Source organism: Cuculus canorus, chromosome 26, assembly GCF_017976375.1.
Source record: "Cuculus canorus isolate bCucCan1 chromosome 26, bCucCan1.pri, whole genome shotgun sequence".
NCBI classification, from domain to species: domain Eukaryota; kingdom Metazoa; phylum Chordata; class Aves; order Cuculiformes; family Cuculidae; genus Cuculus; species Cuculus canorus.
This window is the reverse complement of record NC_071426.1, coordinates 5,655,093-5,673,817: the sequence shown is the minus strand read 5'-3', so window position 1 is coordinate 5,673,817 and position 18,725 is coordinate 5,655,093. Positions and strand designations below refer to the sequence as shown.

At 54.7% G+C, this 18,725-nt stretch overlaps 2 protein-coding genes across 3 annotated transcripts; one reads left to right on the top strand and one right to left on the bottom strand.

The window, feature by feature from the left end:
• Window positions 1-50: 50 nt before the first annotated feature.
• MOB1A (MOB kinase activator 1A) lies at window positions 51-6,740 on the bottom strand. Of its 2 annotated transcripts, none has more exons than XM_054088768.1 (6): window positions 6,627-6,740; window positions 4,362-4,528; window positions 3,296-3,389; window positions 1,665-1,798; window positions 1,380-1,543; window positions 51-736 (listed from the first exon to the last, which is right to left on the bottom strand). In XM_054088768.1, exons 1-6 carry the CDS (start codon window positions 6,638-6,640, stop codon window positions 659-661), a joined length of 651 nt encoding a protein of 216 aa, XP_053944743.1. In that variant the 5' UTR covers window positions 6,641-6,740; the 3' UTR covers window positions 51-658. The 2 variants fall into 2 exon arrangements, with proteins under 2 accessions (XP_053944743.1, XP_053944742.1); XM_054088767.1 differs by lacking the exon at window positions 6,627-6,740 and adding an exon at window positions 4,728-5,917.
• Window positions 6,741-8,240: 1,500 nt separating this feature from the next.
• Window positions 8,241-17,269, top strand: MTHFD2 (methylenetetrahydrofolate dehydrogenase (NADP+ dependent) 2, methenyltetrahydrofolate cyclohydrolase). The gene is made up of 8 exons (XM_054088766.1): window positions 8,241-8,398; window positions 11,057-11,241; window positions 12,112-12,234; window positions 12,693-12,845; window positions 12,932-13,039; window positions 13,895-13,987; window positions 15,304-15,429; window positions 16,134-17,269. The coding sequence occupies exons 1-8, from the start codon at window positions 8,313-8,315 to the stop codon at window positions 16,271-16,273; spliced, it is 1,014 nt and encodes a 337-aa protein (XP_053944741.1). The 5' UTR covers window positions 8,241-8,312; the 3' UTR covers window positions 16,274-17,269.
• The last annotated feature ends 1,456 nt before the right edge of the window (window positions 17,270-18,725 follow it).

Genomic DNA, 18,725 nt, shown 5'->3' with positions numbered 1-18,725 from the left:
GGGTGGGGGCTGTGAGGGGAGGGCGAAGGAGGAGCAGCAGCCCCTTCCTCTGAAAGAACAGGAAGGAGAAACTTTATTATTGCCTTGCCACACAGCAGGGTCCCTCCCTCGGCCCCCGCACCGGGAACGCCAGCCCATTGCCCCCTCCAGCCCAGGCACTTTTTGTCCTCCCCTGACAACGCTGCTGCCCGAGGGGAGCTTAAGGCTCTCAGTGCACCTCATCTGAAAAAAGCACTTCTGAAAATCGGCTGCGCCTCTCTGCCCCGCCCCAGGGAAGCATTCCCACGTAGACTGGGCTGTGTCCGTGGGCCCAGAGGAAAACTCTGCCTCCGGGAGGAGAAAGCAGCCATGTGGCACTTGAACGAAACCTGCTCCGAGTCCGAGTCCCATCCTCAGCCAGACCACGGCTCCTGCCAGACTCGAGCACGTGGCCTAGAAAACCAAGTGGGCACCACGGGGGAGTCACAGCGCGCCAGCAGCTTCTGAAACAGTGCGGGCTGCAGCTGCCACACAGCAGAAGCGACGCTTGGCCTTGGAGACCAACGCCACTTGGAGCGCTCGCTGGCATCTCAGGGCTTGTGTTGCTGAAGGCAAAGCGCAGAAGTGGCTGGCGTACAAAGCGGAAAGGAGCAGCCGAAAGGGTCCTCCTGGGGAAAGCTTATCTGTCCTTGGAGCCCAGCTTCTCGATCAGTTCCTGCAGAGGAGCCAGCTCCCGCCTGTCGATCAAGTTGAATTCCTAACAGGGAAAAACACAACACAAAAACTAAGATCAGCTCTCCAAAAGCTGCTGGTAGACGTGTCTGGCCACTGTTCATGTGCTGGGGACTTGCCCTGGAACTGTGTGTCAGCTCCCAAGAGAATCCCACCAGGCACGACCACAGCTGCCACCACTCCCTTCTCTCTGGGTTGAAATTCAAGCATTTTGAGATAACTTTTCCTGCCGCATCACTGAGAGGCACCATGCAGCGCCGCATGCTGAGATGCACGTGCGGCTCACAGTACAGGTTGTTAAAATACTGGCAAGGGAAAAAAAGGTGCTGCTGCTACTCCTTCCGAGTCAATTCCTGAGCTACTAACGTCCCAGGTTCCCCTCCCAGCTTGGTTTCTTTTGCTGCAGGCCGACGGCTAAAACCAGAGAGGGAAATTAAAGCATTGAGAGCCAACTCGGCCTCCCTGCAAAAAACCCCAAGGCCGCAAAACCACAAAGGCGCAAAACCACGGTCTGCACAGCACAGGGAGGGTGGGGGCTGAGCGTTATCTGCTGGCACACACCACAGCTGTAGATCTCAGAGAGCCAGGAGGCGCTTGAAGCCCAACTCCCTTTAAAAGCAAACAGGGAACAAGAACTCCAAGCGACTGGGTGCGGTTTTGCCACTCACCTGCACGAAGAAGATAAAGTGCTTGAAGGAGGTGTTGAGGTGGGCCTCCTCCTGCAGCCGCATGACAGAGTCGAAGTGCTGGTGGTAGATGTGGGCGTACACACGGAACAGCCGCTTCAGGATCGTCTTGGCCACTGACATGAAGTTCTTGGGAAAAGGGACACCTGAAACGTACCAATGTGCAGGGATAAGTCCTTTAGTTCTGCCACAAGAACCAAAGTGAGAAGCTGCGGCAGTGCCTCCGTCCCATAGGCGAGGCCTGTTATGTCGTGAAGCCGTGCTTACCGATCTTGGAAGGGAAGAGCGTTTCGTCATCCAGCTGGTCCTGCACCCACGTCATCAAGTAATCGATGTACTTGGGAGCTGAGCACTTGATCGGCTTCTTTATGTTGGTGCCGTCCGCCCAGTGGTACTCGTACCTGTGGGAGAGGGAAGGAAAACAAATTCTTGGCTTGGAGGGGAAGAACTACATTTCTGGGCCCCCAGCTTCCTCCACATCACAGCAGGCAACGCCATCTCCTCAGGGAAGCTGCCATCTCAAATTGACTCGTGTGCTTATCGATCCCACAGCTCCTCCAAACTGGGGCAGACACTGACTGCAACACTACATGATAACACAGCCCGCCTTCTCCAAGATCTTTTGCTAAATCACCCAAAAGCAGGGGCGAAAACCCCCACGTTCGACTGTCGCCTCTCAACCGACAACAAGTGAAAATGAGCAGTGCCATTTAAACAGGAAGTTGCTACAGGAAGTGTCCCCAAATATAGAAACAGGAACTTGGGATCTCAATATCGCTGGGTAGAAAGCAGGGCAGGACATTAACACTCACGGATACTGCCTGCCAGCCAGACTCCATGCCACTGCCCTGCCAAACAAAGAGCCTTGAGCAACCTTAAAAACCAGGCAGCCCACTGCAGCTTCAGCTCAGCAAAATACGCAAGCACAGAATCCAAACAAAACCTCCCCGCAGGTGAAGGAGGAAAACAACAAGGTGCCTCTCTAAAATTCTTTCACTGTTTCCTTTCCACCTTCTGTGCTTCCCAGACCTCCTACACAGCAGTCACGCTACATCAGCGAGCTAAACATCCCTCCCAAAAGACCACCGCCCGCACAACAGGCACCAGTGCAAACTGGGGACAAGAGCCCCCAGCACTGCCCTGACAGCAGGCGCTTCGTGCCCTCTCAGTCTGAGCCAGGGTGAACACACTAGGCTGGGCCGATCCGGCAGGGTAGGCGATACCAGCCTCGATGCGCCAGAGGAATCGGCAGGACTCAAAGGCACCATGAGGTTCCCTTCCCAGCTTTGACTCTCCGCAGCGGTGATGGTGTCAGGCTGCTGTCTTCCCCCAGCGCAGCCCTCACACACACCATACAGTATGCTGACCCGAGCACCCGCATGCCTCACACCATCTCGCATCCTGGCCTCTGCTGGCAGCAACAACTTGAACCACTCGTGCTCAGGAAAACCACATTCCGGCCTCTTGGAGCAGGGCTCTGCGAGATGGCACACAGAGAGGCCGCTACGGGACTTTGACAGCAAGACCAGGTACTTCCAAGTCAATTTAAACCTCCATTTTCCCTAAAACCATTTCAACAACACATCTTGTCAGCTTCCAAACAACACAGGGACCCAATCGACAGGGAGGGGAAGAAAAAGAGATCCACATGTGTGCACCTCCCGTCCAGCCACTCCACATACCGGACAGACCAGTGGTTACCAAAGCAGCCTCCCTAGCAGACAGCATGGCTTCACGCCTGCATAAACAACACCAGGGAGGACGATGCTGTGCCCTGACCCCATCTGGGCACATCCCGTTCTCTTTTCAGCTTCTTTCTACACAGCGTCAAGCAACCCACACACTCGCCTGCTTCCCCACGTTCAAATTGTGGCTGCAGACTGCAATGAGCTTCTCACCTTGGTCCCGCGGACATGACCGGACAGCTCGCCTCCGTGCAGAACTCCGTGATGGTCCCATACAGCATGTTGATTTGGTTAAAGAAATCCACCGCTGGGAAGGAAACACAGCAAGTTTACTCTAAGTGCAAACACGAAGCACAGCGGAGTACCAGATCACTCTCCTTCATCTTGCGCAGCCTCCGAGGATCGCTGCTGCGAGGTAGAACGCACCACAGAACTCACAGCAAAGTCAAGCACCCGTACAATGCCAAGCAACTGACAGCTTTGAGATATTTCGCCCGTCTAGGAATCTGAATTGCTGCATCAGTTTTCACCATCTCGGGACCGCCCTTAACCAATCTGTACAGCACAAAGCTCCACTTTGCCTTCTACACCTCAGAAATGACTGCTCGGGGTTCCAGATGCCCTTGGAAAATGATGGTACCTCAAAAACCTGATTGATTTCAATCATCATTTCTTTTGGCTCAATGCTTGTGGCCTGACTTACTGTTCTCCCCTGCTGAAAACTACTTTTTCATCCTCTAACCCCCAAAGAAACAAAGGTGAAGGCTGGGAAGAGCAACTGCTAAAGGCAAATAAAGTTGCAATATTTAGCTTTTTAAACGCAGCAATAACAACATGAAAATAGAAAGAAAAAAAGGAACTCCACAAACCCGAAGTTCAGTCGACAACACTGTTGTGCTTTTCCCTGGACTGTTCGCCATCACCATTTTTGCAGCTGATCAATTTAATACTGTCATTCCAAACATCCACATTCGAGGCTTTTTACTCCAAGGTACTAAAGTAACCATCCACAAACCCAACTATCAGTGCAAGTCTGAGCTCAAAACCCCCCAAAGCCCCAGGTTTGGTTTGGTTTTCGTCCCTTAGATGCAGGACCCATCTGCTGTTGGCACATCATGCTTTCTTTCCTTTCATCCCAACTTGGGTACCGAAACAGAGCATGCCTAGGATATAAGTTTTACTTGGGGAAGTTCTAGGTTCTTTTAAGGATAAAAGGAGAGATTTTGGGGTTTCCTCTCCACCTCCATGCTCAGATGGATCCTTCTCTCATAAGACTTACTGTTAACTGCGATCCACTCGTTAAGGTCTTCTCCCTCTGGCAACATAACCGCTTGTCGAAGATTACCACTCCCCAGAGTTGCTTCCGCATGTTTCAAGAGTTCATACTGATGGGAGCCTTCAGGAATGTTCTTCTTGGGTTTGAATGTTTTTGAAGATCGACTCCCACTGACAAGAGAGAAAACATTTCCATTTCATCCTTTACATGGTGCTCCCTTCCCAGAAACATTTCCCATTTTAACCCCTTGCCATTCAGCACTTTTAACCAGGGTGACACCAGCCCTTCCCCGTTTCCCCACCATCGGAGCAGGCCATCCTACATGCAGGCTGAAGCATTCCTACAGCATCAAAAAAAGCACCAACACACCCTTCCCTCTTCCACCTGCTCTTTTCAAAATTGCAAAGAGCATTCGATGCGAAGGCCCAAAGCTTCATCAAAGCAGCAGTCACTTTTGGTCATGGGAAGCAAAGCCCACGTAGCTCCACTGGGAAGGAGCTGTTGACCTGCTGACTGCCGCCAGGTCTGCTGGACAGCCACAAATATTAGATGCTCAAATGGGTTGTAGGAAATAAGTTTGCTAAAAATAGCCGCTTAACAGACTCCAGCCCTGAAATGCAAATCATCACCGCAATTCTCCCTTCCCTTGTTGTACCCACAGCTGTGGTCGGCAGCTGAGCCATCGCACAACTCCTCAACAAACTCCCCTGTCCATCCAGCAGGACCAGCAGTTCCGCAGCCTCTCCCTGAACAGCCAACGCTGCCAAAAACGGGATGAATTTTGACACCTCTCCACCACAAAACATTAGCTTTGAGACCCCAGCAGCTCTCTGCTTCCGAGGGAGAGTGATGCAACAACAGGAGAGCCAGAGCCAAAGCATGGCTCAAGGGAAACTGGCACGCACCGCTTGGCACTGCCAGTGTCCTGCTCCTCATGCACTCAACCAGATGCATTTGGCTGGCACGCACCTCGCAGTGCCTTCCTGGTGCCACCTTACAGCTTTGCACACTTTATGCACAACGCTCAGTGCAGCAATAAAAGACATTTAGATCCAGCTTGCTCTTAAACCAAGCCGCTGCCTCCTGCTGCAGCTTGAATGCAGGCCTGGCGCATCACTGACCCAAGGCACAGGGTTCAAAACACAGACCCAGTGCATCATCAGCCCTAGGAAGAGGCTCCCCAGCCCCTTCTTATGCCACAAAATGCCTCCAGTCCTCATCCACAGCACCTGCTGGGCCTTAAGAGCCAGGAGCTCTCTCACACTTTACAAACCTCCACAGCAACGCAGGCGTGCAGCAGCCCACCCTTATAAGCTGTTAAAGATGCATTTTTGACACCACAGACCTGCAGATCTAACAGCTGAACACCCTTTACCTGCAGCCAGGCCTGCCCTGCACACAGGAGGGCAGCCCCTCACACAACACCAGCTGGTACCAGGAGCCAACACCCTTCCCACCACTTCCTGCCTGCCCACAGATGAGGGTAAGGCCCACCTGAAGCCCACCCAGGTGGCAGCTGTGGGAGGAGACACACATTTCTGTCTCACTCCACAATCCCAAAGTTACCTCCCATCTCCCAGGGCCTCAGAACCCCCCTAGCCCCCATCAGGACCTCCCCCAGTTTCCCTGGAATACCCATCCCTCAAATTCACCCCACCCGAGAGGGATTAACCCCCACAAAGCAACCCCTCCCCAGAGCCTTCCCCCTAAGACTGCCCCCCAAAAGGCCCCCCCATCCCCCATACATCCCCCTGAACCCCTCTGTGGCACTGGCCCAACATAGCGACCCCCAGCTCCCCTCCCCACCCTGGCCTGGGACCCCAAGGCACCTGCTCTCAGCCCGCCTTCCTCCCAGGCTCATTCCCAACCCCCCTGCACCCCAGGGCCGCCTCCGCGGGCTCACGCTCCTCCCCTGTGCTCCCCTGACCCTCCGGAGTCCCCAGGGGCTTCCCCCAAGAGCCCATCAAGGCCTGGCACAAGAGCTTCCGGAGCCACCGGGGGCCTCGACCCCCAGGAGCCTTCCCCGAGGCTGCTCAGGGCCCCCCGCTCCCCAGCACCTGCCCCAAGCTCTGGAACACTGCCAGGAGGACCCCCGCCAGGCCCTGAGTCCCCTCACACCCAAGAACCCTCTCCCCCCAAGCCCACGCAGACACAGCCCTCAAGGCTTCCAAAGGCTTCCCCCGCTCCTAGGCCTGACCCTAAGGGCGCCGCCCCCTCCCGCACAGGCCAGGCCCCGAGCCCCCCGCAGCCCCCGGGCCGCTCTCTCACAAGAGGAAGCTCATGGCGATCGCAGCGAGGCGAGCCCCGGGCGGAGGCCAGCGACCGGGCCCCCCCCCCCCAGGTCTCGCGAGAGCTTGGGATGGGGCCGGGCCTCAGGAGGGGGCGGGGCTTAGGATTAGATGGGCAGTGTCTCCAGAGAGAGGGGCGGGGCTTCATGCATGGAGGCGGGGCCTCGCGGGAGAATGTAGTGGGGCTTCATTCGGGGGCGGGGCTTCAGACGATGGGGCGGGGCTTTAGAAGGAGCCGGGCCATCATCGTGAGAGGCGGCTTTGTTGCGGGGCTGGTGCTGCATGGGCCTGGGGACCCCCACAAAGCCCCCTCCACATGGGCCTGGGGACCCTGGGCTCCCTAATCCCAGCTCTAACGCCAGTCCCAGCCCTGCTCCCAGCTCAAACCCCATTCCCACAGTGAGCTATAAATCTGATCCCACACTTAATCCCAGCTCTAACCCCAGTCTGAGCTCGAATCCCAATCCTGTATTTAATCCTAATCCTAAAGTTAGCCCTAACTCTCATCTGAGACCCAATCCCAGTCTGAACCTCAATCTCTAATCTCACATTTAGCCCTAACTCCTATCCCATCCTCAATCCCAGCTGTAACCCCAGTCCCAGCTGTAAACCCAGTCCCAGCCCCATTCCCAGCTCTAACCCCAGCCCCTATACTAGCTCTAAATCAAATACCGGCTCTAATCCAAATATGGACCCCTATCCCAGTTCTATCTCCAATCTCATAGCACTAACTCTGATTCCCATCCCAGCTCTAACCCCAATCCCAGCCATTATCCTATCTAACCCCAAATCCCAGATGTAATCCCAATCCCAGCTCTAGTCCCAATCCCAGCCCTAACTCTAATCCCACAGCCCTAACTCTGATCCAAGTCCCAATCCCAGCCCCTATCCCATCCCTTCTCCTAGTTCTAATCTCACTCCTGGCCCCTATCCCAACCTTAATCCCGGCAATAGCCCCTATCCCAACCCCAGTCCCAGCCCTAACCCTAATCGTACAGCCCTAACTCTGATCCAAGCCCCATTCCCAGCCCCTATCCCATTTCTAACCCCAGCTCTAGTCCTAATCCCAGCCCTAACCTTAACCTCATATCCCTAACTCTGATCCGAGTCCCAATCCCAGCCCCTATCTCATCCCTAATCCCAGTTCTAACCTCACTCCCATCCTTTCTCCTAGCTCTTAACACAGTTCCAACTCTTAATTCCATCCAATATCCCAGCTCTAACCCCAATCCCATTCTCCCTCTCAACCCCAATCCCACCCTGGCCTTCATCCCCTGCCCCCAGTCCCCGCCCCCTGACCCCAGGCCCCGCCCCCCTGGCCCCAGGCCCCGCCCCAATGCCCCGCCCTCTCCTTCCCCCCCACCCTCTTCGCCTCACGCAACCCACTCCCGCTCTTGCAGCCGCTCCGGCGCAGCCAATCAGCGCCGCCGTGCCCAATCCGGGCAGGGAAGCCCCGCCCACCTCACAATTCCCAGTGCCATGTAGCCCCGCCCCCTTCCAGCTCCACCAATCACACCCAACATTCTCCTCTCGGCCCCGCCCCCTCCCCTCACCGCCGTATTCCATTGGCCGCCCGGAGGGGAGCGGGCGGGTCTCGCGCTATATAAGGCGGTGCGGCGCGAGATCCGTGATTCCTTCCCGCGCGTTCCTCGTAGCCGCTGCTGCCATGGCGACCGCGCTGTGCCCGCTGCGCGCCCTCGCCCTCGGCCGCGCCGCCCCGCGGGGCCGCCGCCTGCACCTCGGCACCGCCAGGTACGAGCTGGGAGGGGCGGGACCGGGACCGGTGGGACCGAGCGGGGCCCCCAGTGGCCGCCGCGAGCGGTGCAGGCTGATGAAATCCCGCGCCCGCCTTGCGTGGGGCAGCGGCTCCGGGGCGCCGCCTCCCCCCGAGGGGCCCGGGATCTCCCCCCACGAGGGAGTCCCTTCCCCCCGCATCGCCCCCACCTATCCCCGAGGGGGTCCCCATCCCCCAGGTGTCACCGACCTTCATCTTCCTCCCCCACAACAGGCCCCCCTCCTTCCCCATATCTCCCCCCAGGGACCCCCCTTCTCTCCCTTCTTCCCCCCCAGTCCTCCCTAACGGGGTCCCTTCCCCCCACATCGCCTCTTGAACGCGGTCCCCACCAGATGTCCCCCTCCTGCATCTACCTCCAGGGGACCCCCACCCTTGCTCCCTTCTTCCCTACATGCTCCCCCAGGGGGTCCCTTCCTCCCACGTTCCTTTCCGGAGGGGGATCCCCACTCCCCCAGGTGTCCCTCTCTTGCATCCATCCCTAGGGACACCCCCCTCCCTCCCTTCTCTTCCCCCCTCCCGAAGGGGGTCCCTTCCCCCCCACCTCCCCTCCCGAAGGGGTCCACATCTCCCCCTAAGGGTCCCCCCAAGAGGGGGTACCCCCTCCCCCCCGCATTGACCCCACTCACCGAAGGGCTCCTCCTTCTCCCCACGTTCTCCCCATCCCTTCCAAGGATCCCCCTCGAGGGATTCCCCTTCCTCCCCCTGCATCACAGCCTGCTCCCCAAGGGCCCCTATAGCCCCTCAAGGGCTCTCCGCTCCCCCGAGAGACCCCCCCCCCTTGCATCCGCCCAAGTGTCCTCAGGGCCCCCTGTCCCCCCTCCTCCTGCCTCCCATCTTTTCCCTCGTTGCTCCCCATCTCGAGTCCCCCACAACCAAAGGGCCCCCAGTTTCATCAGTGTGGGAGGCACGGGGTCCCCTGTGGGTGTCCTGAGGTACCAAACCAGCCCCACCCGGGGCTTTGTTTCCCCACTCGTGGGGTTTCTGAGCTCTTGTTTAGCCTCCCCTGGGGTTCACAGCAATGCTCGGGGCTTCTCCCTGTCCTTACCCAAGGTGATAGTGGGGTGGGCTCTTGGCGTGGGGGGTCCCTGGTTTAATGAATTCCCCTTTCCCGAGATTGCCAGGTACCTGTAATAATGCCTTTTACATCTGAATCTTCATGGGGAAGCTAAAATAAGAATTAGTGGTCAGCTAACATAAAAATTAGCTTGGTCAGTGGCTGAGCTGGCGTGGGGTTGGTGGTGCTTGGATAGGGTGGTTGTTGTTAGGGAGCGAAATAACATTTAATTCCCAGCATATGGGAAAATGTTTGAGTAGGTCAGAGATTAAGGAAGCACAAGACATCCTCTTCATCCCTGAGTAAGAGTTCAGGCACAACGTGTTCACTTTCCTGCCTGGGATGGTGGCCTGGGTCTGTCCTGCGCTGGCCGAGGTCCAGAGCAGCCCTTCATGTGGTTCTTCCCAAGCTCCAGGGTTAGGTCTGTGCCCGGAGAAGGTCAGGAAACTGGTGAGGGACTGAGTGTGAATCCCAGGTAGGAGAAGGTCCCTACGCCAGGCAGCTGGAACTGCAGGAGCAGCTCTGCCTGTTCCAGCTCCGAGGTAGGAATAACTGTGCAAGGTGCTTGGTGTGAGGCCTTGCAGCACGGCAAGTCTGGAAGTGAAGCTTGTGAAGGTGAATCCTTGCACAGAGGGGCCGGTGAGTGGTGTTTGAATGAGTTAGTATGGGAACCTGAAGGGAAGGCATGAGGAGCGAGGGCTGGCAGCCTTCCCCTCCCTGCTAGCTGCAGGCCAGGCCAGCCTTTCGATATACTGCAGGGTGTCCAGTTGCCTGGAATGTGTCTGGCAGTCGCTGGATATTCCTGTTACCGATTTAGACCTGGAATGCGTGTGAGGAGCTGTTCTGAGGTGGTTTGAGATGCAGATTCCCTTCTGCTCCAGCTGGAGGCATGTCGGGGTGGGGGAAGCTGTGACCCCAGCCCAGCTTTAGCAGCCTCGGGGATGGCTGGAACGGTGGCAGCGATTGTTTGAGCAGTGGAGGGTGCAGGACCGGCTTGCGTGAGCTTCGTGCTGTGCTAGATGGACCGACGAGGGATTTGTAGCAGAGTAGATCTCCAGAATGGCCCTTGGAACAGGCATCTGGGGCTGCGGCCAAGAGCCAGAGTTACTGGATAGCCCTCTGGTGGTGGAAGATCCAGTTAAGCGGAGCAAGTTGTGCTTTGTGCAAGTGTTCTGTAGTGAAGCTCTCGCACCTTCACAAGGAACGGGTGATTGACTCTCTAAAAATGAAGCTGATCCTGTCATAGCTTGAAACGTGCACGCACCAGCGATCGGTGCCTGCGGGTTTCTGGCCTTGCAGAGTGCAGCGTGAATGCTCTCTCTGGTTGCAGAAACAGGTTGGTCCCTCTGGCAGTTCTGTTTGCTGATCCTGGCTTTGGGCAGCGAAGCTATAAACGAAGACCAACACAGTATCATTTGGAATAAAGGTGCAACGGACGTGTCCAGAGCTCAAAGAGCTGGTTCTGCCCTGGCATCTGTGTTTCCTGGTCTGTGTTGGACAGAGCTTGGATTTGAAGGTGCTAACGATGCTGACTGCTTTGGCAATGCTTTTTCTGTTGCAGAAATGAGGCAGTTGTGATTTCTGGAAGGAAGCTTGCCCGGCAGATCAGAGAGGAAGCCCGTCACGAGGTTGAGCAGTGGGTAGCAGCTGGAAACAAGAGACCTCACCTCAGTGTTGTTCTTGTCGGAGAAAATCCAGCGAGTCACTCCTATGTACTGAACAAAACCAAAGCCGCTGCTGACGTTGGTATGTCCTGCGCTGTGTTCTGAAAAAGTGAATGAAGTAACGGTTTTATCTTGCTTTAGTTGGGAGCCCTCTGTGCTGAAGGCTGGGGGAAGCGTTCTGGGATGTGCTCTCCTGGCACAGCAGCCCACGCTTGCCCCAGTGCTTGCTTGAGATTCTTTTGGTTGCCTTCACTGTTACGCTGGGATGTAGTTATTAAGCACGGCTCACATGTGCACTGTGCTGCTTGAGTTCTTTAGGGCAACGCCAGGCTCTGTAGTTTGGATTCACAGCCTTCCCAGGGCCATACAAAGCACAGGCGAGGCTCTGATTTGCCTTCACTCCTTTGCTGCCTGAGATATGGTCATTGCTCGACAGCCTCTGATTCCTTCCAGTCTAGCAAGCTGAGGTCCTGCTCAGTGTTCAGCCAAGTTTGCTCTGGAGGAAATGTGTTGAAAGGGCTTAGAGGAGGCAATAAATGGTTTCATTTTATCATGGGTCTGTGCTGCTGATGCCACCTTTGGAGCTGAGAGTTTTAGGCCAATGTCTCCTCGCTGTGTCAAGAGGCACTGTAGGATGTGTGGTTGCATGTTCACTGTAGCACACTTTGGGTTTCTCCAAGCCCTCCCTGCGCTTGGAGGTTCTCTACTTTCCAACAGTCTTTCCCAGGTCATTAGACCAATACTGATGGTCCTGAACCAAACCTTGCAAGACTCGGGAAGGTCTCCAGCCTGAAAGGTGCTTGTGGCTGGACAAAGCCTACGGTCCTTGGTGTGTGCCTGCCAGATTGATAGAGCAGTGAAATTGAGCAGCTTAAATCTGCAGGGATTAAGGAAGTTGCTCTCCTGCTTGTGCACAGGAGGTTCTAATGTGGTGCTTTCAATGATCGCGCAGGAATCAGCAGTGAAACCATCCTCAGGCCAGCCTCTATTACTGAAGAGGAACTACTGGATTTGATCAGCAATCTTAATAATGATGCCAATGTGGATGGTCTGTTGGTACAGCTGCCATTACCTGGTAAGTAGTGAGAGCTCTGCCTGTTTCACTTTTGCATAAAGCTTTTTGAGGCTTGTCTGAGCCAGAAGCAGCAGCGCAGGGGCTGTCCTGTGGTGGCGGAGTGAAAAAGCTGATGCAGCTCCTCCATCCTGCAGCTGTCTGTATGAGTTAAATTGCTGGGGGCCACAGAAATCTGGTTTTGTGTGGGGATTGTCAGCTTCCAGGGCCAGTAGCTTGAACTTGGCTGTGACACTGAGGGCTGCCCAAAAATACCCCCTTTGCACCAGCTGTACTGTAGTCCCAGAATGGTTCGAGTCCCCTTCTGCTGGGAACTGGTGGCCTTGAGCTCACTGAAGTCTTGAGTAGTTTCAGGCTTCCGAACGCTGACAGGGCTGGTGCTGTGGGTCAGGGCTCCGGCTGACTGCAAAAAGCAGGTTTTTGACTGATTCTCGGGTTTAAAGCTTTTTGTTCTCTTCCAGAACATATCGATGAGCGCAAGATATGCAACGCTGTGAGTCCAGACAAAGATGTCGACGGCTTTCATGTGATAAATGTGGGGCGCATGTGCCTTGACCAGTATTCCATGCTACCTGCTACCCCATGGGGAGTGTGGGAGATCATCAAGAGGACTGGTAAGCTGCTGCTCCTGTAGTATTTGGTGCTGCCTGCTGTAACTCCAGCTTGTGTTTGTTTTAAGACTCCATTTTGTCCTCTGCAGGCATCCCAACTCTCGGGAAAAATGTGGTGGTGGCTGGCAGGTCAAAGAACGTGGGCATGCCCATTGCCATGTTGCTGCACACGGACGGCAGGCATGAGCGCCCAGGAGGTAGGAGCGTGTTGGCCTCGGAGCCTCTATGCTGGGTGGCTGTGGAAGGAAGCCCTTGGCCTGCCACGTCCTTTGTGGGCTCCTAGGCCAGTCCCAGGACTTCAGCCCATCACATGGGCTATAGTCAAGGCTGCGGAGTTAACTTGGTGCATAACACTGTAACATTTCGGAGCCTTGTCCTTGGGTCCTTGTCCTCTTCCATACCAATCCTGCCCTCTGGCTCCCTGTGCTGTTCCCTGGGGTTTGTCAGCAGACTCTTGTGTTCCTGATAACCCTCAACGTGAGAAAGATATGGAGTTGTTGGAACGGGTCCAGAGGAGGCTACAAAGATGGAGGTCTGGAGCACCTCCCGTACGAGGACAAGCTGAGAGTAGGGGTTGTTCAGCCTGGAGATGAGAAGGCTCAGAGGAGATCTTATAGCAACTTTCCTGTCGCTATAAGACCTGAAGGGCCTACAGGAAAGCTGAAGAGGGGCTATTCATAAATGCTTGTAGTGATAGGACAAGGGAGAACAGGTATAAACTGGAGAGGGGCAGATTTAGACTGGACATTAGGAAGAATTTCTTCACCATGAGAGTGGTGAGACACTGGAACAGGTTGCCAAGGGAAGCTGTGGCTGCCCCATCCCTGGAGGAGATGTTCAAGGCCAGGTTGGATGGGCCTTAGGCAGCCTTATCCAGTGGGAGGTGTCCCTGCCCATGGCAGGGGGGTGGAACTAGGTGATCTTTAAGGTCCCTTCCAACCCAAAATATTCTATGATAAATACACAGGTGGTTTTGAAGGGGAAAGTTTAGAGAAGTTGTCCAGGTTTGGATAGTACGAGTGAATTAAATCTCCATGTAACCACTCTTGCAGGCGATGCCACAGTCACAATATCCCACCGCTACACTCCCAAGGAGCAGCTGAAGCAACACACAATCCGTGCCGATATCGTGGTGGCAGCAGCAGGTAGGACCCGGCTCGAACAGCACAGCCGAGGGCACACAGGGCGCTGCCGTACTTGCAGCTTGCCTGGTGTTTCTGATAGGAATCTGTGCTTGCAGGATACAATCCTGTTGGTACCAAATGTCCTGGGGCCTTCCTGTCTGAAGCAGCTCTGGCAGCGCAGGGGATTCCGGTGCGGCCCTTGGTGAGGGCTAGGATGGCAAGCGAGGGGCTGCTTGAGTCAGCCAGTTTATCCTGTGGTTAAGCCTAGGAGCCGATCTCACTGGAGCTGTTTGTAGCTCTGCCTTTGAAATGTAAAATACCATCTGGCAGGAGGGCTTGGGGCACTAGTGAGCAGCTGATTGGATCAGGGGAACACCTACAGTGCTGTATGTGCTGAGGAGAAAATAAAAAACACTGAGATAGCATCTGCTTACCTAAGAACGCTGAGGGAGAGCTGCAGCACCATCTCCTGAGCACAAGGAATCACTCAGAGGATTGGTTTTCTCCAGGCCATACCCTTGGCATGGAGGAAGCTCATCAGCAGCGGATCTGGGCTGATTTGGGGGTTCTATTTGGCAGCACAAGCCAGGTGTGAGCTTGGGGAGGGAGAAGAGAAAATGTAGGCTGGAAATGGGGAATGAAGAGACAAAGTGCTGGAAGGGACTGAGAGTGGTGTTGGAGGGAAGGTGTTGATGCACATAATGATGACAGAATTGCTGTGGGCAGAAAAGAAAATGTAAATTACCTAAGGTGATCAGCAGATGGGAGGAAGGCTTGCATGAAAGAGTTAAAAGAGTGTGGGAGGGAGTATGTGGCAGAACCAGACAAACATACCCCTCCCTGAAAGGGTGGAGCTGCCCCAAGCTGCTGTTCCTGCCCCTCTCTCCATGTCACATTGGGGTTTTTACAGCCCTGGGTGAAGCCAGGCTGGGCCTTGGTTACTGCTCTGACGGGCCAACATAGTGCAAAAACACGGCTGGAGCTGTGTGAACAAACAGCCACAGACTTTAAAGCTGTAAGGCTTCAACTTGGAGAGGATACTTTGGTCCAGCTGCTTTGCTAGGCCTCTTTCTGTGCGTAGATTCCATTTTTTTATGCTCCAAGGTTATAAGTAAACCACTCAAATTTCTGACTGAGCTTAACTTCAAGGAGCGGCTGTGGGATTGTGCAGCTGTGGGATTGTGCAGCTGTGGGATTGTGCAGCTGTGGGATTGTGCAGCTGTGGGATTGTGCAGCTGTGGGATTGTGCAGCTGTGGGAGGATTTGCAGATGGGGTGCAGGGGAGCAAGGGGGCTGTTGAGCAGTGCCATGAGCATGCTGCTCTGTTCTTCCCGCAGGCATACCCAACCTGATCACAGCCGATATGATCAAAGAAGGAGCTGCGGTTATTGATGTGGGGATAACGAGAGTGCAGGATCCTGTCACTGCCAGATCACGGTTGGTTGGGGATGTGGATTTTGAAGGTATGGAAATGCCCTGCATCTCATTCCCAGAGCGTTAAACACCTAGGGTGCTCTACTGTACCATACACAAGGGTGCAGCCTTTCTGTAGCATGCAGTGATTAAGATGTTTGCCGCAATGCATGTGGAGCCGAAGCAGCCAAATTGCTTTGCTTCTGCTCCAGTTCATCACTCATATCCCTGCTTTTAAGTAAAAACATGCAAAACTTGCCTTCTGCCTTGCTGTTCGCTGGCTGTCCTCACCGCTCAGCTGCAGCGGCACCCAGCAGGCTGTTGCAACAAGCCTTGCCCCTCCATGCCTGGCACAAGGCACTGGAGCCGCCTCCTGCGAGAAAGAGGAGGGGAGTGTTCCAGGCTTTGTATTTTATTGTGGCTGCCTTCAAAGGCACGGATAAAGCCCATGTTTAGTCTTGGACTCGACACTTCTGTGCTCTGAGTCCAGCCATCGTACCTTGCTTTTTGCTTTTCCCCCAGCTTGCGCTTTGTGGTGAAGCTTGCTCAGGAGCAGGGATGCACAGAGGGTGTGCTCTGTCCTGCCTGGGAAAACAGGGAAAAACATCCACCTTGAGACACAACAGTTCCTCAGCTGGTAATCTCAAAGGGGTTTTAGCAGTGTTAGGCTGGTCACAGCTCCCTGCTGGACAGCCCCTTGGCAAGTGTGGCCGCTCTGGACTTGCATGGTAAGCTTTGGCTTCTCTTCCTGCAGGGGTGAAGAAGAAAGCCAGCTACATCACTCCGGTCCCCGGGGGAGTTGGGCCCATGACAGTCGCCATGCTGATGAAGAACACCATCATCGCTGCCAAGAAGCTGTTGAAGCCCAAAGAGCTGGAAGCCTTAACCGCTTAAGATGGGACTCAGCACTGCCAGTGACATTCCACACTGACTCCCAAACAGGCCGATAGAAAATGCAATCTTTTTATTTATTGTACTGGAAGTGGAGTTTCCTGTTCTGAGGTCGTAGATATTTATTTGAAGCTGAAGCATGTGCTCAGTAGCTGAACTAAGGTGTAAGTGTCTGCACTCCTGGCCTACTCGTGCTAGCGCAGCTGCTTTGCGTTTAAGCCGGCTCCTCTAGGAAGCTGCCCCTGCTCTTGCAGGGATCGGGCAGTGGTTGGGATCCTGAGTGTGGCTTCCTGGGGGTTCGGGGCTATCCCATGGGAAGCAGAGCGCTGCTCCGCAGTGCAAAAGCAATGGCCTTCATGGTTCTGTTCTCACAAATGCTCAGTCTGCCCAGACTTCTTGCATTTGACTCACGCTGAAGTCTCCTCTCCAAGCTGGATGTTCAGGGTGAGTTAAACTCTTCTGGAGGAGTTTTTACTTGAAAAAAGCCCCATGTCTGTTCTCAGCCTGTGCGGGGCCCTGGGCAGCAGCAGATCTGTTGTAACACGTTCTTCTAGTGTGCAGCTAAGCTGGGTTTTGCTATTGCAGTGGTGACTTTTTTAAAAGCCTGTTTTCTAACCAAAGAACCCTGAGGTGGGGCTGTTGGTGTCCTCCGCACTGGGCACGCGGGAGGGTTCCTGGGCTGTGGTGTCAAGCAGACAAGTACTTAGTGAATAATGCAGGCTAGCTCAAAATAAAGTATGAGAGTTAAAAAAAGAGCTTATGTCCTGGAATTATTGATGTGTGAGTCTTCCACTTCTCCCAGAAAAGGGGAGCGGCCCCCAGCAGTTGTTCAGGAAAGCCCTTGTGCTGCGAGGTCCCTCCTATCCCTGCACAGCTGGGTTAGGCCTGGCTTTCCTTGAGTTTAGCTGAGAAACTGCTGCACGTGTTGGAAACTCGGCTGAGAAGTGAGCAGGTCTCTTGCTTTCATGTCTGAGCAAAACCTGTTCAAGTCCCTGACTCCGTTTCCCAACAACATCACCATGACAGTGTAAACACATGCGACTGCAAGCTCTGCTTATCTGTCGAATATGAACGTTACCTGGTGCTGCGATGCCTTGGGGGGGGTGTGTGCAAAATTTACACAGGGTACGGCTGAGGTGTGGCAAGGTAAGGCTTGGACACCTTCCTCTCCACATCTTACCTGGGAAGACGGATGACACCTTTCTGGGAGGAGGAAAGGCTGCTTGCGATGCCGAAGGGCTGGTGCTGGAAGCACCGGGGGAGTTGGCACCAGCCTGATGTTCCTGCTGCTCTCCTGAGGGAGAGTGCCCATACACCGGGAGGGGAGGGAAGGTGGGGTTCAAGGGCTCCACACCAGAAACACAAAGAAATGAGGCTTATGGGTAGGAGGCTTCTTGGGTTCTATTACTGATAAATACAAAAAGGCCAAAGCGGTTCCCTACTGGAGGTGGTGGATCTGAGACGCTCCACTGTTTTCAGTTACAGAAAGTATAAACTGGAGGTGAGCCTTGCAAAATGGGCAAATTTAGTCAAAACAAGCAGGATGCTGGAGTGACCTCTGCTCTGCTGTAGGAAACATTGACCAGAGTCCACCAAGTTCTTCTGGGGCTGCTGCATAGCCGAGCTGATGCACTGGGTGAAGAAAATTAATGTGGGTGATGAAAATCATTAAGCCCACCTCTACCAGGCTTCAGCTGCCAACAGGAAACCGGTACAAGACACTACAGAGCAGACACGATGTGTTCAACGTGAAAGAGTTCTTATTGTTAACATCAGGCTACGTGGCTCTCACTTCAGCAGTGATGGGAGTAGCGCAGGGTTATTCCGCGGGCTGTGTTTCCACAGGTGCGCTCGGACCAGAAACAATTCCTTCAAATAGAAAGACTTGAATGCAGTTTCTTGTTGGTCTGGGCTATTCACAGAGAACTGGGATCTGCCCCACACGTGGTTCAGAGCAGTTGCAACACTGAACTGGAGTCCCAGACTGCCCCTCTGGCTGGTGGAAACACCAGGCTGTTCCTGCCTGGGGAAAGGGTTGGGGCTCTGTCAGGCTTGAAATGGAGCAAAAGAAAAGAATCCATCTCGCAAAAATGAGTAAAAGAAACAGGCTTGAGAGCAGTGCTGCAGATCAGTGTCTCTAAACTGCATCTGGGCTTAGCCTGTGGAAGGAATAAAACCTCGAAATGCCTTGGTGCTGTTGGGAAAAAAAGGTGATGAGAGCTGGGCAGAGCTGAACTGGGCTCAGTAATCACGCTGGCACCCAACCCGCTCCCTTCCCATCCTTCCCTGGAGGACCCAAAGGTGGTGGTGAGTGGGAAGAGCCCCTCGCAGAGCTGAAACAGACCCAGCAGAGAGGCAGCTGAACGAGAGCCTGAAAGCACGGTACATGGTGGGGGACACCCTTACACCTCCCCTCACCCCTATGAGCCGCTCGCTGTGAAGCCAGGTGCGAATA

Bases quoted from the DNA above. Each gene is read 5' to 3' on its own strand.
- MOB1A (XM_054088767.1), bottom strand. From the start codon at position 4,795: ATGAAGCTTTGGGCCTTCGCATCGAATGCTCTTTGCAATTTTGAAAAG. The intron at 4,529-4,727 runs GTGTGTTGGTGC...CTCTCTTGTCAG, and splicing joins AGCAGGTGGAAGAGGGAAGG to TGGGAGTCGATCTTCAAAAA. The intron at 737-1,379 runs GTGAGTGGCAAA...TTTCCCTGTTAG, and splicing joins ACTTTATCTTCTTCGTGCAG to GAATTCAACTTGATCGACAG.
- MTHFD2 (XM_054088766.1), top strand. From the start codon at position 8,313: ATGGCGACCGCGCTGTGCCCGCTGCGCGCCCTCGCCCTCGGCCGCGCC. The intron at 12,235-12,692 runs GTAAGTAGTGAG...GTTCTCTTCCAG, and splicing joins GGTACAGCTGCCATTACCTG to AACATATCGATGAGCGCAAG. The intron at 12,846-12,931 runs GTAAGCTGCTGC...TGTCCTCTGCAG, and splicing joins GGAGATCATCAAGAGGACTG to GCATCCCAACTCTCGGGAAA.